A 19,392-nucleotide genomic window follows, 5' to 3' on the forward strand; every position below is an offset into this window, starting at 1 on the left:
CATGGAGCACACTTGGAGATGGGGGCAGTACTTATAAACCACAGTGAACTTAGAGCCCGTTTGGCTGGCAGGAGGAATGACTTTTCAGGAATTGTTGACTTAGAGATGAGATGACATACAGTGGTTAATGGAGACATAATTAGAGCCTGACTCAACGTCTGTGAGAATCAGTGGAAGGATTTGCTGCAGGATTTGGCAGGGGAAGACAGAACATGTGTAAAGTGTGTGTGACAGCAACAGCACTAAGTTAGGTGGTAGTTTTACCATGGTAGAGGGTATAATCTAGAAGGTAAGTGTTGAAGGGAAGAAGACATAAGCAATGTTTGTGGTCTCCTATTCATCTCACTTCAGCTGAGATAAGGGTTCATCCACTTTCTATCGGGGGGGGGGATCTCCAACTTTTGTTTTGATAGTTCTAGAATTCTTTGAGGAGATAATTTTTCAACAGCTTAATTCTTTTGCTGTTGATGTAATATTGGTTGTTTAGGATTTCATCTGCCATGTGTTAACTGAGTTTTGGTTGTCTCTTCCCCTTGTATCCAGTGAGTAAAGCATTCAGAAAAGGAACCGAATTGTCAGGGGAGATTTTTATTCAACTCAATTGGTTTATGTAAAAGCCTTCAGGCTTTCTTTGTTTACTGATGTTTCATTGAGGTGGTAGATTAGGAGCAGGGCAGATCTATTGCAAAGAATAAATATGTCTGTGTGCATGTGTGTACACATATACATACTTATACATAGACATATAGAAGTTTTTTGCTATTAATCAGAAATTACCTGTGTAAATAATCTGTATTGCACACCAGTATTTGGAACTGGTACAGCTTAATGAATAATGTGAGCATGGGACTGTCCAAGGGCTAGAAGTTCTGTTCTGAGCTTTGCTGTTGGCCTACTGACAAACTGGCCATACCATATTATTTCTGTAATTTATTCTTTTCCCCCCTGTGGATCGGGGGCAATAACTTCTGAAGCTGGAAGTAGTTATTTGTATCCTGTCCCCTTCTTACAAAAAGCTGCACTATTAAGGGCAGGAAAATGAATTAGCAGCATAACATTTTCTGACCTTTTTGAGTCCTAGCTATGATAATTGAGTAGTGATTTTGATAGAGCTTCTCAACTGGAAAACTGTGTTTTAAGAATAAGGCAAAAAGTCACTGTGAGTCCATGTGCTTCCTGAGGCCCGCAACTTCATGCAGCTACAGAGCAATGAAGTCACAGAAGTGATGGCTAGAAAAAAAGACAGCCTGAGTGAGCTTACTTCTTTTTAAATTCTGGGATTGGAACCATGAAATTTACGCAGGCAGGGTTCCCTCTATTTTAAGGGCCTGAGAAAATTGTAGGAAATACAGTTTCAGGGTTGTTCACAAGAAAAGCAATATCCTTAGAACTGAGATTGCAGAGGTGTTGTAAGAGCTCACAATCCACCCTAGGAATGGAAATTAGCTACCAGATCTTATGAAAGAAGCTGGACTCATGCCAAAGAGGAGGTTTTTTTTTTTCCTTTTATGAGGGGCTTTATATAAAGAGTTCTCATATGTTGGGATGTTCTCTTATGTCTCTTGACGATGTAGGCACATGTGAGACCTTAGAAGGAAGCCAAGTGAAAGGAGCCATTAAGAAATGAAATTAAATTTATTACAGTTCTTGAAAAATGTCATATGGATTTCTTTCTATAAACTACAGGTTGCTGTAATTATAATTGGTAATCAGTGAATGAAGAAATAGCACACATGCCAAAGATAAAGTAATTTTCCCTATAAAAAGCAAACCTCAGATTTTGCTCTCGTTGCTTCTTAAATGGTAGATTGCTTTGGAGCTTCCCCCCCTGCCCCTTTTTTTTTTGTTTTTCCCCCTCCCCTTCTTTGGAGACTGTAAGAGCCTAGTCATTGGTTACGTTTAATGAATCAGACATTGTTCTTTGAAGAGCCTTGCTGTTCTGCTAGGGTTTGATAGTACCGGACTGTAGAAGGTCTCTTGCTCTGGACATTCACTGTAGCTCTTACCAGTTGTCTCTAAAGACAATCCACAATAACCAAATGTACTTCTAGTCCGGAAACTATTTGTGCTTCAACTCCTTGTTCTTTATTTTTTGACAGCTGTTGCAATAAGACTGTCAGTGTTCTGTAGTTTATTATTGGAGGTCTTTTAACCTGAAAACTAATGAAATAATCATGGATAAGAACTAAGAAAACCCAGGTAACATAGCTGGTGAGAATTTTGAAAGTGTTGATTTATAGCTCCCTTCTCTGTATTACTGTGACCTATTTAGGTATATATCTATTTTTTTCTCCAGATTCTGCTGTAATGATCCAATTGATAGTTTTCAGAAAAACTGGTCGTCTTGTAAATGTGTGAACCTGTGCAGTACAACTATAAGTAAATTCTCTTCACGTTTTTGGAATGAAATTTTTTTTGTTATGCATAACAAATAATTAAGCTGTAGATTGGTTTAAACAAAATCAGTAAAAACTAAATCACAGAAAAAACAATGGAATAGATTTCAGTTTCACTTTTTTGCTTTCATATTGAAAAGTTATGTAGTATTGCAGACAAAATTAAGTAAATGAAGACCAGTAAAGGGTCTTGGCATAGTTGAATTTTAAAGCAAAGATCTTTCATTTTTCCCAGAAGTCTCAGTCTGAAATAAGGTTCATGCCACTGTGAATGATATTCTTATATATGGTAGTAAAAGGTCATTGTTCTCACGTGTTTGGGATTTTCTCTCTTAGAGGCTACTAGGTTAAATAGCTTGAGTGAAAAGGCTGTTTTGAAAGGGTAAAAGTGACTTTAATATTATTCTGAGATATTAAGGTAATACGTGTCTGAAAAACATACGTTATTGAAACAATTTCATTCGATTTCTTCAGTAGAAAAGTCTGTTCACTTTGGCTGTGTTTGTAACAAAGTGGCTTTCCATTCTTTCAAGCAGTTCACTCAGCATCTCCTCTACTTTTAAAACAAAATAGTTTTGAGACTTAATATTCTCAGTTCTGCCTAGCAGTGCAAAATTAAGTTTCATTTAGCTTCTGTTGTGATCCATCTAAAAAAAATAGGTGACTTCTTTGTTTAATTAGGTGTCTGCTATTGTAATCAAAATTGGAGCTGTTAATAGGGCTATTTTCAGTGTGCTTAGTTTTCTGCTTACTGAAGAATAGAATATTTGTTGAATCTTCCTAAAAGATTTCTTCCTAAAAGAACAGATAATGTTTCTCAGCTGTATGCCATTCTCCCAGATCTTCACCAAAAATAGAACCATAGAAACTAAAATTAGACATCATTAGTTACATAACTGTTAATCATTTCATAGGCTAAGAAGATTAGATTTAATTGACTGAAATATTAGTTGCATTTGTAGGGTGTAAGAGGAGTTAAAATTATCAGCTGTTTTTGCTGGTGGTTTGCAGCGTTTTTGTACAAGACTGCAAGGTGTGAAAGAGAAAGCATTACGCTGGGTAGTAACGGGTAGATGTCAAAGTTTAAAATTAAAAAGGAATTCTTTTATAGACTTCAACGTTTTACGATACTGTGTATTCAGAAGGAGTAGATATCAGGTTCTGGAATAATATGGATGTTTAAAATTTGAATTAATATTTATAAGATCAAGTTAATGTCTGTAAAGTGGTTGAACTGAAATAGTGTATAAATTAATTTTTGACTGGAGTGTTGTTTTACAGGAAAATCTTTGAGATGTGTAGTGCAGTATTTGAATTATGATTTGAATATATGATTTATTTCTGCAGCATAAATAGACAACTGATGTCAGTTTGGAGGACTGCTTTCTTTTGATTTGTCTATTAGTAAAATCTATTTGCCATTATTCTGTAGCCTTCTGTTCCTAATGCTGTTTAATCCTTACCTTTTTACCTTATCTTCATCATTAGTTTTTCTCTTGCATTTCTTCCTATGTCTGCTTTGAGGTTGATGTGGACAGTGTGCTGTGTATGTTTGTACAGTGTGTAAAGCAGTGGGACCATTATACTGCTACTCCTTGACACAAATAATTTAATATGCAAACTTGATACAGTAATTGGCTGAACTAGTGTGAAGAAACTCTTGGAAGAAACTTTTTTTGCTATATGCAATTTTCTTATAAATAAGAATTGGACTGGTTTCTGTGGCTTTTACATGTGACTAACTCATATTGCATTTAATAAAGCAAAACCACTGGAAACCTTTTTCATGTAATTTTAAATGGCTTTCTTATGAAATATTGGTACCTACTCAGTTTTGGGCTTCCTGATGAAAGTGCCACGACTAATATCTGTGAATGATGGCTGAAGTACAGTAATAGGAAGTATTAGACTATTAAGCTAACAGTCAGTTTTTGTGCATATTCTATGGAGTGTATCTACGTTTGAGGAGAGGTCCAAAGGTTAGTGTGGTGACTGTATAATATGCCATTAAATTGTGGAGGATTGAAGTAAGATACTACAAGGAAGTGTAGAAATATTTTTTTCAAGTCATTAGAGCAGTGAAAGAATACAACAAAAATATAATTCCCATATGAAATGCGTGCTTTTAATATGTGCACATGGATGTTTATTGTTCCAGGTATGTTCATTGACTACATTCTTTATTGGTTTGGATAAATTCTTTCATAGATAAATTGCTTTAGATTATGTTTTATAAATACTATTCTGTGAGTTGTGGCAAATGTCCTCATAACCCGTTAACAACACTTGTTATCAAAACATCAGTTGCTCCCTTCACAAAGAATAATCAACATGTATGTGTGTGTTCTCCCTTGACCATGTTTAATCATTCTGAAGCAAGTCAATCTCTTCACTATGAGGGTGGTGAGGCACTGGAACAGGTTGCCCAGAGAAGTTGTGGATGCCCCATCCCTGGAAGTGTTCAAGGCCAGGTTGGATGGGGCTTTGAGCAACCTGGTCTAGTGGAAGGTGTCCCTGCCCATGGCAGGGGGGGTGGAACTAGATGATCTTTAAGGTCGCTTCCAACCCAAACCATTCTGTGGAGTCTGGTAAAATACAGATAAACTCAGACTGCTAGTTCTGATGGCAAGGACCTGGACAAGCTCGAGGAGTGGGCCCATGTGGCCCTCGTGAGGTTCAACAAGGACAAGTTTTGTGTCCTGCACCTGGGTCGGGGCAACCCCCGGTATCAATACAGGCTGGGGGATGAAGGGATTGAGAGCAGCCCTGCCGAGAAGGACTTGGGGGTACTGGTGGATGAAAAGCTGCACATGAGCCAGCAATGTGCACTCGCAGCCCAGAAGGCCAATCGTATCGTAGGCTGCATCCAAAGAAGCGTGGCCAGCAGGTCGAGGGAGGTGATTCTGCCCCTCTACTCTGCTCTGGTGAGACCCCACCTGGAGTATTGCATCCAGCTCTGGAGCCCTCAGCATAAGAAAGACACGAACCTGTTGGAGCGGGTCCAGAGGCGGGCCATGAAAATGATCAGGGGGATGGAAGACCTCTGCTGTGAAGAAAGGCTGAGAGAGTTGGGGTTGTTCAGCCTAGAGAAGAGAAGGCTTTGGGGAGACCTTATTGCGGCCTTTCAGTACTGAAAGGGGGCTTATAAGAAAGATGGTGGCAAACTTTTTAGTAGGCCCTGTAGTGACAGGACAAGGGGTAATGGTTTTAAACTAAAAGAGGGTAGATTCAAACTAGATTTAAGGAAGATTTTTTTTTATGCTGAGGGTGGTGAAACACTGGCACAGGTTGCCCAGAGAGGTGGTGGATGCCCCATCCCTGGAAACATTCCAGGTCAGTTTGGATGGGGCTCTGAGCAACCTGATCTAGTTGAAGATGTCCCTGCCCACGGCAGGGGAATTGGACTAGATGACCTTTAAAGGTCCCTTCCAACCCCAACTATTCTATGATTCTATAAGGGAAGAAGATAACTGTCACAATGCAAGGGTTTAAAGCATTTTATTTGGGAAAAGTTTATTACAAATAGATTAAAAAATATGTATATGTACCCAGATATTGGGACAAAGCAGTTTTGTCAGAAATAAGGAAAAACTATACTTTTTGCAGCCGTTTTTTCCAAATGTTTAATGATCCTTTTATGGTGAAAGGTTTCTGTTCCTGGCCACTTGTTTATATTGTTCAGTATAGGCAAATGAGCCAAGCTAAACAGTCACTTTAAAAGCTCTGAGGTAGGTATTGGTATTCTAAACAGAGATTTGGTGCTCTAAAATAGAGCTTTGCAGTAGCGTTTTCCTAAATGTCCAGCAGACCTTTTTCTATGATATGCTAAACATCACTGTGTTCTTTATTCCCTTACAGCAGCTTTGTTTATAAAATGCACTCTTAAAGCTAGCCAGCTGAAGAAAACTTTGTGCTAAGCATTTTCTTCCTCTTAGAACTTTTTAAAAAGTTAAAATAACTCATTAACCTGCCCTTTTATCTTTTCCATTATGGCCTTTTAAATACAGCCTGTGCTTGTCTAGGTGCTTGGCTTATGTAATTTAACGTATAGTTGCATGAAGGCAATATATTCAGGATGAAATTCTGCCAGAAAGAGGCAAACCCTAAAGGTGTTCACATTTTGTCTATGGGTTGTGGGATGTTTTAAATGCCACCTTCTTCCCAGCACAAGAGCGCACGCCTTGTCCTAGCTTTACTGGATGAACATCAGTATAGTCATATATCTAAAGTGGGAACTGAGAAGCTGTCTAATATCCTCTGCATTAAAATTGTATATAGCTCCATGTGTTGTTGGGTTTTGGAAGCATTGGAGTTTTTTGTTTGTTGGGTTTTTTTTTGTTTACTGTGTACGTCGCAGTGGCTTAAGTCAGTGATTTCTGGTGCTGGATGTAAGAGGGCTGGTCTAGGAGTGCTGTATTGCCAGGTGTCAATTCTGTCTGTCATCGCAGAGCTGCCGTTCAGGTATGACGTTGCCTGATCTGTGGAGGAGGAGGGGAGGATCTCACAGCACATGGACCTTGCCAGAGGATTCACAAAGTCTAAGTTACTGAGTTACTAAGCCTACAATAGCATTTTTAAGTATTTCCCAGACATGATCAGCATGATATTTTAGTATTTAATATTTGCATAGCGATCTCTAGGTGAGTAATAAGTGATATAAATTGTTAAATTGTGGCACCAAAACCAATGTTTGCATATAGCCACTTTTTAACCTTAAAAAAAAAAAAGGATGTTTGCTCAGGCATGCTCCTATGACTTGCAGAACCACCTAGAGAGTTTCTTGATTAGTTTACCAGAGTAGGATCCTTAGAAGGCGTGTACTCAGAGTTCAGTCAAAATGACATACGGATATACCAAATGAGGCTTGTTGCAGCTCTTACCCTGAGCCTGTGCACAGCAGAACGGGATGTGTCTCACGACTGAGCAGCTGAAGTAATTGGATAAGTCTTGTCTGGTGCTTTGTCATAGTTTCTGAAGTTTGAAGGAAGATGTGTAATCCTGGTGAGAGCAGGACTGAAAAGCAGGCATTAATGGGTCTTGTGGTATGAGTAGTGGTAGCCTTCCAACACTTGCTACAGGAAACCTTCATACATTTCTCTTGTCACCATCACAAGAGCTCCTTCCTGTTTCCGTATTCATGTGGTAAAGTTGGTTCAGAGTAATTATGTTCAGATTAGTGTCTGTCTTCATAATTTGTGGTTCAGATAATTTCCCCCTGTCACCAATGTCACATTAGGAGTGTTGCTTCAAAGTAGCTGGATACCCAACAGCAGATTACATGAGTGACAGTCCATTGCTGAATTTACTGGGCCTTTGTCGTGGTTTACTGGGCTTTCTCTGCCTGCGTTTTCTCAATTCCCTGCATTATTTATAACGTGGAAACTTCCCCCATGACTCTTCTTAATGTAGTTGGTTAGCTTTATTTTACAGACAACACAACTGACACCAGAGGTCTGATTTTGTTGAGAGCGTGCTGTGATATCAAGGTTTGGATAGATGAGTAAACCTTCTGAGCTCAGTCTCGGGTTTTGCCAAAAGTAACCTCCTTATTTTCCATGCCCAGAAATAACTGAAGCTGTGAAACAATGTTATAAGGTTGTAAAAGCTCAGTATTTGTATGCCAGAAATCTAAGTCAGTCCAGATGTCTTCAGAAGGAAAACGATCAAGTGTAATGTTACTTTCGTAAGTCTCTTCTTAAATAACTCGTATCATAAAAGGTAACATTTTAACATTGCTATCATTTAATTTGTGACTTTCTTAGTAGAACTGAAAGTGTAAATATTAATTAGCAGTTGGGTGATCTGTTAATCAGAAGTTCAAAGAAAAAGAAAATTGGTGAAGACTTAAGCAGTTACTGTAATGCCTATAAGTGTCCAGGTACTCCTAATGTGTATTTGTATCTATCGCAGATGTAGCAGCTGTGTACTCCTACAGCACTCTGCTTTTATTTGAGGCAGTAACATCCAGAAGCTAACAGAATCTACAGGCTGTGTTGTTTGCCTCTATTATTTTATATATATATATATATTAAAAAAACCCCCATCTATTTTACTGTTTGAGTATTTTAGTTCTTGTGAGGGATATAGATTTTTCAGGCAGTAATTCTTGCATTTGTAGAAGATGACATTTGTTACAAGGATATTTATGAAGTTTCTGCTGCAACTCTAAAAAGTCTGCTGCAATTAGCTGAATTTGCTGCGCTTTGTAGATCTTCTGTGATGCTTCTCGTTTTGGCAATGCTGCTGTTATGTAACAGAGTGCCTTGGCATTTAATAAAGTTACATTTTAGCCTTATGCCATGTAACTTCCTTACTTGTAGCTGCCTTAAAGCAGGCTTCATTTTTAAAATTGAAAAACTGCTTTAAAAAAATTAACTTATAATTAAGGGGCAACCCCACACACTTAAACCAGTGGAACTGGCAGTGAGTTAGACCTACCGTTTAAAATGAGTTGTTCTGTTAGAGAATAAGCATTTTTTTTCTCTCAAAATGGGCAGAGTGAGAGAATCTACAGAAAAAGCCTCTTTTCCCTTCTCCTGACGCACACCCTCTAATTATTTTTTTTTTTGCAATAAGTTTACTATGTTTTACTCCAAAGCCTTCAACTCTTGTTCTTTATCAGTGTTTGCACACAAAAAAAGTTTGCTAACCCCCTGCTATCGTCCTTGTTTGCAGGTCTATAACCTAGAGGTCCTCAGATTCCCACTACTCTTGTCTTGTGTATCCAGCTCATGCCCGAAGTTGTTTACCTTGACACGAAAGAAAGGAGTGAACAAGCACAATTTGTTGCACGGGGACTAACTTCTATCCAGTTTTCTTTTTCGTACCTTAGATCTCTTCTGTGTTCTGTCTTGCAGAGATTCTTCCAGACTCACTTTTCAAAGTATTCCACCTGGTGGTAAAATTAGGGAAATAGTTAATGGAAATGGTTTACACAGGCATGGATCAAGTAGTGTAAGAACCTGTTATACAAGTCCTAATTTATTCCTGTTCCATATTTTATAGTAGAGAGAGAGAAATTAGAATATATCTGTGTGCCTTAAATAAGTTTCCTGTTTCTGGTTTTTGAATTTATAGCAAAGTAGAATTGACCTTTAACACTTTATATTCCTATTCACTAAAGATAAATACAATGTGATACCCTGGCAGTAGGAATGGAGGACCATTTTAACAGTGAGAAGACAGTACTGTGTGTTTAGTACTTTGCTCTGTTTCATGAAAATTCTCACTCCTGTGTGTACCAGTTGAAGAGAAATTGGAACAGACTGTTGTACTTCCAAGTAAGGTAGGCGTCCAGATATCTCCTGGAATATCTGACTGCTTGTTTTAGAACAAATAAAAACAGTGGCTGTCAGCAGTCGTCTGGAAAATGGTCCTCTATTTCAGGAGAAAGAAGTTCATTGAGTAGCGGTGGTTTTTCAGTCTTGTAGTAAGGGAATTAAATGGGATCAGTATTAAGGGAGCTAACTTCTATAGTTCCTCCTTCCATTGATGAAAAATCTGCTATTAGTCTGTCCTGAGATCTACAAGCTCTAGTCCTCTATACTACAAGACTGCTGAGCCTCTTAATTTTAGAAATGGCAGGGCAGGAGGCTGCTTGTCTTTTTATATTGCCAAGTATCAATACCTTAAAATGATAGTGTATATGACTAGGAACTTTCTCTTTTGCACACATTTGTGAAGCCCACTGAAAGATAATGCCCAGTTGCTGAATGTCCCAGTGTTCTTTGAGTGTTCAGTAGACAGGTCAGCTATCCCATTGAATTGATTTTGAACTTTGTTCCCTGGTTTGACCTTCAAACCTGGTGTTAAATATTATCCTGAATATGCTTTTATACTAAATAAAAGATGAGATTTTTTGCAGATTCAAATTTTCCATTTTTATATCTGCTGTGTTCTGTGTGTATACAAGACCATTAAAATTGTTGCGCTTACTTACCATATATTGTTTCTTACAGGCTAATCACGGTATATGGGAGCATTACACTGTTACAGTATGATTTAAATATTTCTTTCTTTTGTCTAGATCAATGTCAGAGTAACCACAATGGATGCAGAGTTGGAATTTGCCATCCAGCCCAATACAACAGGCAAGCAGCTCTTTGATCAGGTAACTTATATGTGTCTCTATGTATGTGTACAAACACATAAAACTATTGTGGGTATTAAGGCATAGTTTGAGAAAGCGGAAGTGTTCTCATGTATAGATTGTGTTTTTCCTTACATTATCTAAGCTATGCTTTCAGTTAGTTTGAACTTCCTCATTACTTCTCATGGAATGTATTAAATTCAAACACAGCTCTGTGTAAATAGGTTAACAGTGAGGCTTCAGTTGAATCATGCATATAGAACTGCTTTGAAATTAATGGTATTTTTATGTCTAATCACATTATAGTAGCAACTGTAATATAATTGTTAGAATTATGTGTATGAGAAATTTATATAGCCCTCACTCTTTAATAATGAATGTAACGATAGAAGTTCATTAAAGAAAGCAAACATCTTTTTTTTTTTTTTTTCCCAAGCATGGAAGCTGTAGATACTTTTTCACTTCCCGAATGTTAGAAAAGTAATGTTGTCCTAGGATCCAGTTTGACATTTAAGTTAAAAAACAAACAAACCCACCCCCCCCCCCCAAAAAAAAACCAAAAAAAACCCCCAAAAACCAAGTGGAAAAGTGAAAATGATGAGTTTAATGTGCTTATGGATTGCAGACCCATCAGAACTACACATTCTCACTTGATAGTGTCTGTCATACACCAGTCAAACGGGCTAAATGAATGTGAGAACAGTCCTTTTTAAGAAATCATTCATTTCATGTGATGTTAGCCATCAGAATCTTGAAACAATTTTTTTTATCTAGGTTGTGGAGTGTTCTAGAAAATGTTAAGAATAGAAGCTTGTCAATGTGTTGTTTCGTTTTTCCTTGAGAAACCAATAAATCTGTTATATTATCTAGATCCAAGATGCATGCATTTAGTTAAAAATGCAGAAATATTCAAAATGACTCTTCAAAAACAGTTTAACTATGTCAACAATTATGTCTAGTAGAACTGTCACTTCTGTTCACTCCACTGTAGATGCTTAAAGTATGTAATGATGGGTATTAAGAGAAAGTAACGCATTGAAAGAGTTCTTTAAGAACTCTTAAACTTGTAATTGACCTTTAAGAGTCGATTAAATGTCTTAGTATATAAGTTGAAAAGAGGAGAATGTTTATTGTTTTGTAACACTGAGCTTTTTCTTTTAGAGGAAAGAAATTTCATTTGCAATTTTTGTTTTAATTGACTGCCTGACTCTTAACACTTCTACCCCCACCCCTTTCTCTAACATCAGTAGCAGTATATCTTCAGCCTCTACATAGGAATAGACTTCGTGACTCTTACAAAGACTTCTTGAAGAAAGGGGCTGTCCTGCTTTTTGTCTAACCAACACCACCATCAAATAAAAAGTATGGTATTTTGTGGCACAGAAGCCTCAAGCTGTTACTTGTCTTTTGCCAACCTTTGCTATCTTCTGCCCTGCAGTATTGGGTGGGGTGACATTCTGCTGTGTAATGTCTTGTGCCCAGGTAATCAGGTTCATCCAAATTGGGGCATTCACAAACAGGGAACAAAGATACAGCTCCAAATTCTTTTTCATGCTCTCTTCAACTTTGTTCCTCAATTCACTGTGTGGCTTTTGACATCTCACCAGCTCTTACAATCAACTTCTGGAAGTTTAAATTGAAAAATTGTTAGGTCAAGCAAAATCAACCAGCATAGTTGTGTGTGAGGAGAGAAGCATTTTCAGCCTGATCTTAAATTCATATGTGAGTTCCACAGAGTAACATCGAGCTGAACTGTGTTGCAAAACCAGGCTGAAATTTTCAGACAAAAGTTATGCTGTTTCTTTATAGAAAGATAATTGAATAGCACTGTTATTGAGAGGATTTGCCTTCAAGGTTTATGCAGAAATAGTGGACATGACAGTAGACTTGTTGGTTATTGCTTGCAGAAAATAACCTCTCCATGAATTTAGCTGTTGTCTAGTGCTCCTCTGTTTTTGGTGAATAACTTGTCCTTTTTCTCAGTCAGTGGTTCTTTTAAGCTTTTAATTGGTGTTTTCTAGAGTTGTTGATTTGTTTCCCATTCCATGTCTGTGTTTTCATCATCTTCATCTGCTAGCAGACAAGAATTCAGCATTTGACGTCTGTGGCTTTGTCTTTTCTCTTCCATTGTGAAACTCAGTATAGTTCTAATTTATTGCACAAACCTTTTTTTTTTTTAAATTACTCATATTTCAGAAGGTGTCTTAACATATTTATTGTTAATCCTTCTGTCTATCCTGTCAGTTGTCAGAATGGACAAGAGGGTATCTGTCCTCCTTTAGTCAACCAATTTAGCATCTATAACTTCCCTAGAAGAGGAGGAACCCTGTGGTGGGTGTGTTTCCACACATTGGTGGTAATGGTGGGGGTTGTTCTGTTTTGTTGTTTGCAATAAGGTGTTAGCAGTGAGCATCAGTACCTCTAGTTTACTGTAGTTGCCATTCAGAAAGAATGGGAGGGTTGTCTCCTTTATTTCAAGTTATACCCCACTGTCCTTTCCAGATATCTTGGAAGCCTCCCTTACGATCTTTCGGAAACTGACTCAGTGAAATTCTTGCTAGGTTGTCTTTATGTGCATGTTTTGATTTGCCAAAACATGTCTATTGCTGCGGTTGCTTTTCTTCTCCAAGAAGTTTTTATTGCCTATTAATAGTCAAGTTGTAGGATGTGATGGTGGATAAATCTGTTTTACAGATGTGATGAAGACTTGCCTTGAAGCCACTTAATGAATCTTTTGAGCCAGAATCAAACTCCTAAGTTTCTCATTCTGTACTTACTTTTCATATCACGCTACTGCAGTGCATAAGCGCTTATATTATCTTGGTACAGAGCTTCAGAGTTTTTTTTCTCTTTCTTTTGAGCTGAGAGGCAGTGATAGACGATGCTCGTTCCTTATTTGTGGAGTCTGAAATAAAACAGGCTAATGTGTAAGCTGTTTTTAGTGCTGATTTGCAAGCATGTGTAACTCTGCATTGCAATAGACAAGTTGTCTGTATTTAATGTGCATCTTGGTTGTAGGGCATAGTTAGCTGGTGAGAGCAAAATGTTTTGACGTGAGCATAAGCACTTGTCTCCTTACGCCTTATGGGCAGAGCTGTTGAGCATCTGCAGTTCTTACTGACTTTTGCAGCTTAGAGATCTGATCAGGTACAAAGGCTCAGCTTGGACAGCTGCAAAGTAAAGAACATTCTTGGAGTCATCTGATAAAGACATAAGTAGTTTGATCAGCATCATGTAGGAGATCTGTGCCAAAAGAAGCAGCAGGTCTGAAATTTCTGTGTTGGGACACCAAATTTAATGTTACTCAGGACCATACTAGTAACATAAACTTGTTCTTAACATTTCTTACGTTCTAAAGTAAATGATGCAGGAATCCTAGAGAAAATAGCTTCTCACTAAAGGAATCGGGTTGGATCCATGAACATTGTCCATTCTGTGCTTTGGAGCTTGAAGGTGAAAGGGTAGAGGAGGAAAAAAGGTGCATTTGCATATTTGTATTATTACTTCACAATCATTCAAGGCATCAGAAGTAAGTTTGCACAGCTATCTTGTGACATTTCCTAATTTTCAAAATCTTAATTTTGCAACCCAATAATACTACTTTAAAATGGAGGAGGATCTATGTGTAAAATTCTATTTACTTGATATGCATCTGAATGCTTCCATAAAACAGCCTTCAGTAAAACAGCTTGCCAGCATGGTGCAACCCGAGAACATACGTAAGTACTGCCATACTGGATCTTTTGGAGCCGGAGTTTACAGTTATTTAATAATCTTTGCTGGACCTTTCTGATTAATTGCTTATTGAATCCACATATACTTTTACTGTGCAAAAGACTTGTAAGATAGTTCCACAGTTTCATTATACCCTGTGTAGTAAAAGTGCTTCTTTTGTTTGCTTTGAACCTGCTATCTAATGATTTCTGTTGATTCTTTTAATTCTTGCATTATGAGAAATAATGAATAATCATTCTCTATTTTCCTTCTACATGCCATGCAAGTTTTATAGACCTGTATCATATTTTTTGTTTCCTCATTTTTCTGTCAGTAGCCTTAGTTCTCGTCTTAGCTATGCAGAAAATGTTCCATGTCACGGATCATTCTTTTCAACGTTTCTGAAACATTTTCAGTGCTGCAGCATCCTTTAAGTTGATGTGACCAGTCCATATGTAGTATTAGAGATTTGGGAATACCATGGACGTATATAGTAATATAACGGCTTGGTTGCTTCTTTCCTTTAAGAGAACTTTGTTCACATAATTAAAATTGTATTATCTTACATACAGTATTTTGTTTTTATTAAATATCATCTTTTATTGAGGTTCATCTTCCTTTTTACTGTTAATTCACAGATCTTTATGGAAGGTTTTCTACAGCAGATTTTGTCACATCAGTTTAATCCTTTTTTGCAGATCACATATGAAGTTCTGGGGGACTTCCCTAGTGGTTACACTACAAGTCTGTTGTGAGAACAGTTTGTTTAGTTTTTTCTTTCTTTTTAACTAGTATATCCATAAAAAGACCTTCCCTCTACTCAAGGACAATTTTGTTTTTTTCAGTAGCCGTTGGTGATAGACCTGATCAGGAATCTTAAATGAAATCCATGCATGATTTATCAGCTAGATCATCCTTATCCCTTTTATCATTAACTCTTAGAAGATCTCAAAAATATTTGAAGGAGGTGATTCATCCTCATTACCTCATACTTGTCCGCAAGTAGTATTCTTTATTATAGTTTCACCAGTTGTCTTCTGTTCAAGTGGACTTAATTGTCTGTAGGTATACAGATCACTTCCCAGACGTGCTTTCAAATATCAGGGTCCTGTTTGCTACCTTGTATTCCTCAGGTGCTGAGTTTGATGCATGCAGTAAGCTTGCACACTCCAGTTGGTAGTTTGGCAACATGGTGTTTGAGTTTATTTAGAACTCTGAGGTGAATGCTTCCCTGAACCTGGTGTTTTGCTACTATTTTAATTTTTTTTTCTTTTAAAACTTGATTACATTTCAGTTTGAGATGGTTTCTGTAGCTTAATTACCATAAAAAAAAAAAATCCTGTTGTAGTGAGTACTGACGATTATGGATCATTTATCTTAGGTGGTGAAAACTGTTGGTCTTCGTGAAGTCTGGTTTTTTGGGCTACAGTATGTGGACAGCAAAGGCTACTCAACTTGGCTGAAGCTAAATAAAAAGGTAACAATTCCCTAATATTTAGGCAAGTGTACAGTTTGAAATATACTTTTATAAGTCTTGCTGCATTAATGTTGTAGGTGAGATATAGCTGGCTTCAAATTTAGTTGAAAAGTTGCTTTTCATTTGCTTTAAATGACAAAATACAGTGTTAAGTTTGGTTAGTTATAAAAGAATATGCAAAGCTGCATCAACACTTAATTTGAGAAGGAGATACCGTTTCCTGTATTTCCAGTGCCATGGTGATGCATGCATTAGGAAAACTTAAATTCATATGATTGTCCTGTTTTCAGGTAGCAAAATATAATAGAATAAATGTTTTACAGTTGGGGGTGTGTGTGTGTGAAGTATTTGAGCTTCAGGAATCTGTATGTATACAGCTATAGATCTTTAAACAAGGCACCAATAATAGGCTCCTAAACTTCTGTTTAGGTATCTAATAGGTAGATTGTAGGATTATTTTTGTTGTCTTTTTCCCCAACAGCACTGAGCACCTTGTGTCTCCCAGCTATTGGGAACCAGGTCATTTTAGTTTAAATTCTATTTATGAATTTGAATGGTCACTTTTTATTTTAATATTGGCTGTCAGGTTATTAATGGCACTGTTTAGAATAAACAGATTTTTTTGAGTTCAACTTAATCAAGAATACCTTTTTTATCTTCAGGAGGTAAATTGGGAGGTTTTTAGGAGCAAGTCCCACTGTCTGCACTTATATAATTTTTCCTTCTCCTCTGTGGTAAACCCAGTAAGTTAAACCTGCTAACCACCAAAGCTGTCTCCTGGAATTTCATATGTGTCTTGTTTCATATGCAATAAATGTTGTAGTGCTACAAATATTTTGTTAGCCCTAATGACTTGCCTCCAGTGGTTGGAGACTACAGGATTTAGTGCTTCATTTGCAAAAAATACCGAACACATTGCTCTATGAAAGTCTTTAGCCAGTTAAGTTGCTGGTGCAGTTCAGGAGCAGCAAGGGTGTGCTAATTTCTTTAACTTTGTCTTAAGGCAGTTATCTATCTATTTTTAAAAGCTTGTAACATTTGATTCTTAAATGTGTCATCATAAACTGGCTCTAACTTGTAAGTTACTATTTAAATATTTGTGGTAAATACAGATAAGATCTGATAAATCACAGAATAGATGTGCAGATAAGGTTTTATTATGGCAAGAGTGCAACTAATTGTTCACTGGTGAGATTAAAGTGAAATACTGTGTATGTAAATCAGAAGCAGATGGACAATAATGAAAAGCAAGCAAAACTTTTAAAATTGACATCTGAAATGTTGACTATAGCACTTATGCTGCCTTACATACGTGATTAAATGGTTGCATTATATTTACAGTTGTTGATACTAGCTACAAGTCAAGCAAACTGATGCATCATTTCATGCATAGTGAAGAAGTTCTAGAGGGACTACTAGTGCACATAAAATTAAACGTGTAATAAAGTGCTTGAGGAATTGGGATGTATGAGATTTATTTTATTATTAATGTACCTTTTAAAATCACTGTATTATTTGATGTTAAAATTAGTTTAATTTTGAATGTTTTTGCTTTAGTCATAATCGGTGCTGACAGCTGAGCCCAAATGAAATGGAAAATTCTACATAAAAATGAGTTTTTGTTGAAATTTGAAGTAGACACTTAAAACTTTTATGACCACAGCTGATCTCTTCACAGAAATCATGATTATAAGGCTTATCCATTCTAGAAAAATAATGTGATTAATGGAATTATGTTTTTTGCACAGGAACAAAGCACATGTATTTAGTTCAATAGTTCAAAGACTTTTAAAAGAATCCAACTTTACACTTACATTGAAGAAATGTGCTGTAGTTCTTGCTAAAGAAACCGTGTTAGACCCTGATTTGTTACTTCCTGCAATTCATCCTTGGATATAGTTTTGATTTTTTTTTAATATATATTACAACTTCTTTTTTTCCAGATCTTTATTGTGATAAATACAAATTCACACAAGCCTACAAAAAAACCCCTCTTAAACAGCCTTTGAGTAGTATTTCAGAATTGTCTGATTTATCCAAATTGGTGTACTTGGTTCAGTGCCATGTGAACCTTTAGTGAGTTCCACAGTGGGCTTGTCAGAAAGCACTGGATTTCAGTGTAGAGGAGCTAAAGAGTTCATTACTGCTGAGTTACTTGTATTTAATACACCATTTAGTGGTCTTTTTGTTTTTTTCTTTATTCCTCTGCCTCAGGTAACACAGCAAGATGTAAGGAAAGAAAATCCTTTGCAATTTAAGTTCAGGGCCAAGTTTTTTCCAGAGGATGTATCTGAAGAATTAATTCAGGAAATAACTCAGAGACTTTTTTTCCTGCAAGTCAAAGAAGCGATCTTAAATGATGAAATATATTGCCCACCAGAAACTGCAGTTCTTCTGGCTTCTTACGCTGTCCAGTCCAAGTATGGAGATTATAGTAAGGAGATACATAAACTAGGCTACCTAGCCAACGACAGACTTCTCCCTCAGCGGTGAGTCAGACTGTTTTTGCATCATCTGCTGCATATAAATGTGGTTACAGCACATTTTTTCTAACTAAAAAATTAAGTGATAATGTGCATTTAATGGTAGCTTTCTTAAGAGTGCATGTCTTGCTAGTAAAATTCAAAGATCCTAATTTAGACTCTAAATAACAAAGAAGCATCACAAACCATGGGTTTCTTGAGACCTATTTCCTGTCCTGTCCATAAGCATCTGCACACATTTAGTTGAACAAATTTGCAAAGTACTCCAAAATGATCTAATGTTTCTGGAGGCTTGCTTCCGCTAAATTAAAATACTCTAAATTAGAAGTCACTAAGATTCATTTGATACTCACTACTTTTCTTCAGTTCTTGATGGTTTTTGTACACTTAAATGATAATAATTTCCTGAAAATAATTATAAAGGGTATTGCAAATAAAATATATTGCAGAAAAATTCTAGCCTGGACAGAAAATTTAGGAACTAAATTGTTGCCATTGCTGTTGAGTGTAAACTCTTGTATCAGTCACTCATCTAAGTGGTTAGGAAAAGTAACCGCCAAGATTGTAGTTCTGTTTCTTTACGCAACTGAAACCATGCTCCTGGCATGTATTGGCAGCAAGAGAAGCATTGCAACACAAACGTACAAAGTTCGACAATTTTGTTAGTGTAGATGAATCCATAGTGATGTATAGTGGACAAATGTGTGCTTACTAAATATGTAACTTTAATGCATCCTCAATGAAATGAGAGCCATGGAATAACTTGAGGTTTCTTTAAAAGTCATATGGTTTATCTCTTTAGTTTGAAAACTAAGAGTGGAAACTCACTAGTACAACTAAGCTTGAGAATTTTCTAGTAAGCAGAAAAGCATTTAAAAGGATTATGGTGAAGTGTTGAAAGAAATATTTCTGGAAATGTTTCAGATTTTTAAAAATCCTGGCTAAGAGATTGGTTTTGGCTGTTTACTTCCTTCTTGCGACAGTGAAGTCTATACTTCTTTCTAAAAAATACCCTTTGTTAGGAAGGCAGGGAGATATAGCATCAGTAAAACTGTCATTACTGGATATGTTAGTTCACAAATCTTGGGTTTTGCTCAATATGATGACAGCCTGTGAACACTGGAGTGCTTGTGTATGACACAAACTCAAATACTTAAGATGCTCCTTTTCAGTAGACAAATGTTCAGATGATTTCCCAGCATATGCTTTCAACTATTTGTGTGCCAGTCTGCA

General features: G+C 36.8%; 1 protein-coding gene across 4 annotated transcripts in view; it reads left to right on the plus strand.

Annotated features, from left to right (window-relative positions):
* The window catches only part of RDX (radixin), a 42,714-nt gene that overhangs the window by 8,353 nt on the left and 14,969 nt on the right, over positions 1-19,392 (plus strand). For all 4 annotated transcript variants that reach the window (XM_076328166.1, XM_076328165.1, XM_076328164.1 and 1 more), the window contains 3 exons: positions 10,423-10,506; positions 15,581-15,676; positions 17,891-18,165. In XM_076328166.1, the coding sequence (XP_076184281.1) occupies positions 10,423-10,506; positions 15,581-15,676; positions 17,891-18,165 (455 nt within the window). The remainder of the gene's footprint in view (positions 1-10,422; positions 10,507-15,580; positions 15,677-17,890; positions 18,166-19,392) is intronic.

The sequence above is a fragment of the Aptenodytes patagonicus genome, chromosome 1 (assembly GCF_965638725.1).
Source record: "Aptenodytes patagonicus chromosome 1, bAptPat1.pri.cur, whole genome shotgun sequence".
Taxonomy (NCBI): Eukaryota; Metazoa; Chordata; class Aves; order Sphenisciformes; family Spheniscidae; genus Aptenodytes; species Aptenodytes patagonicus.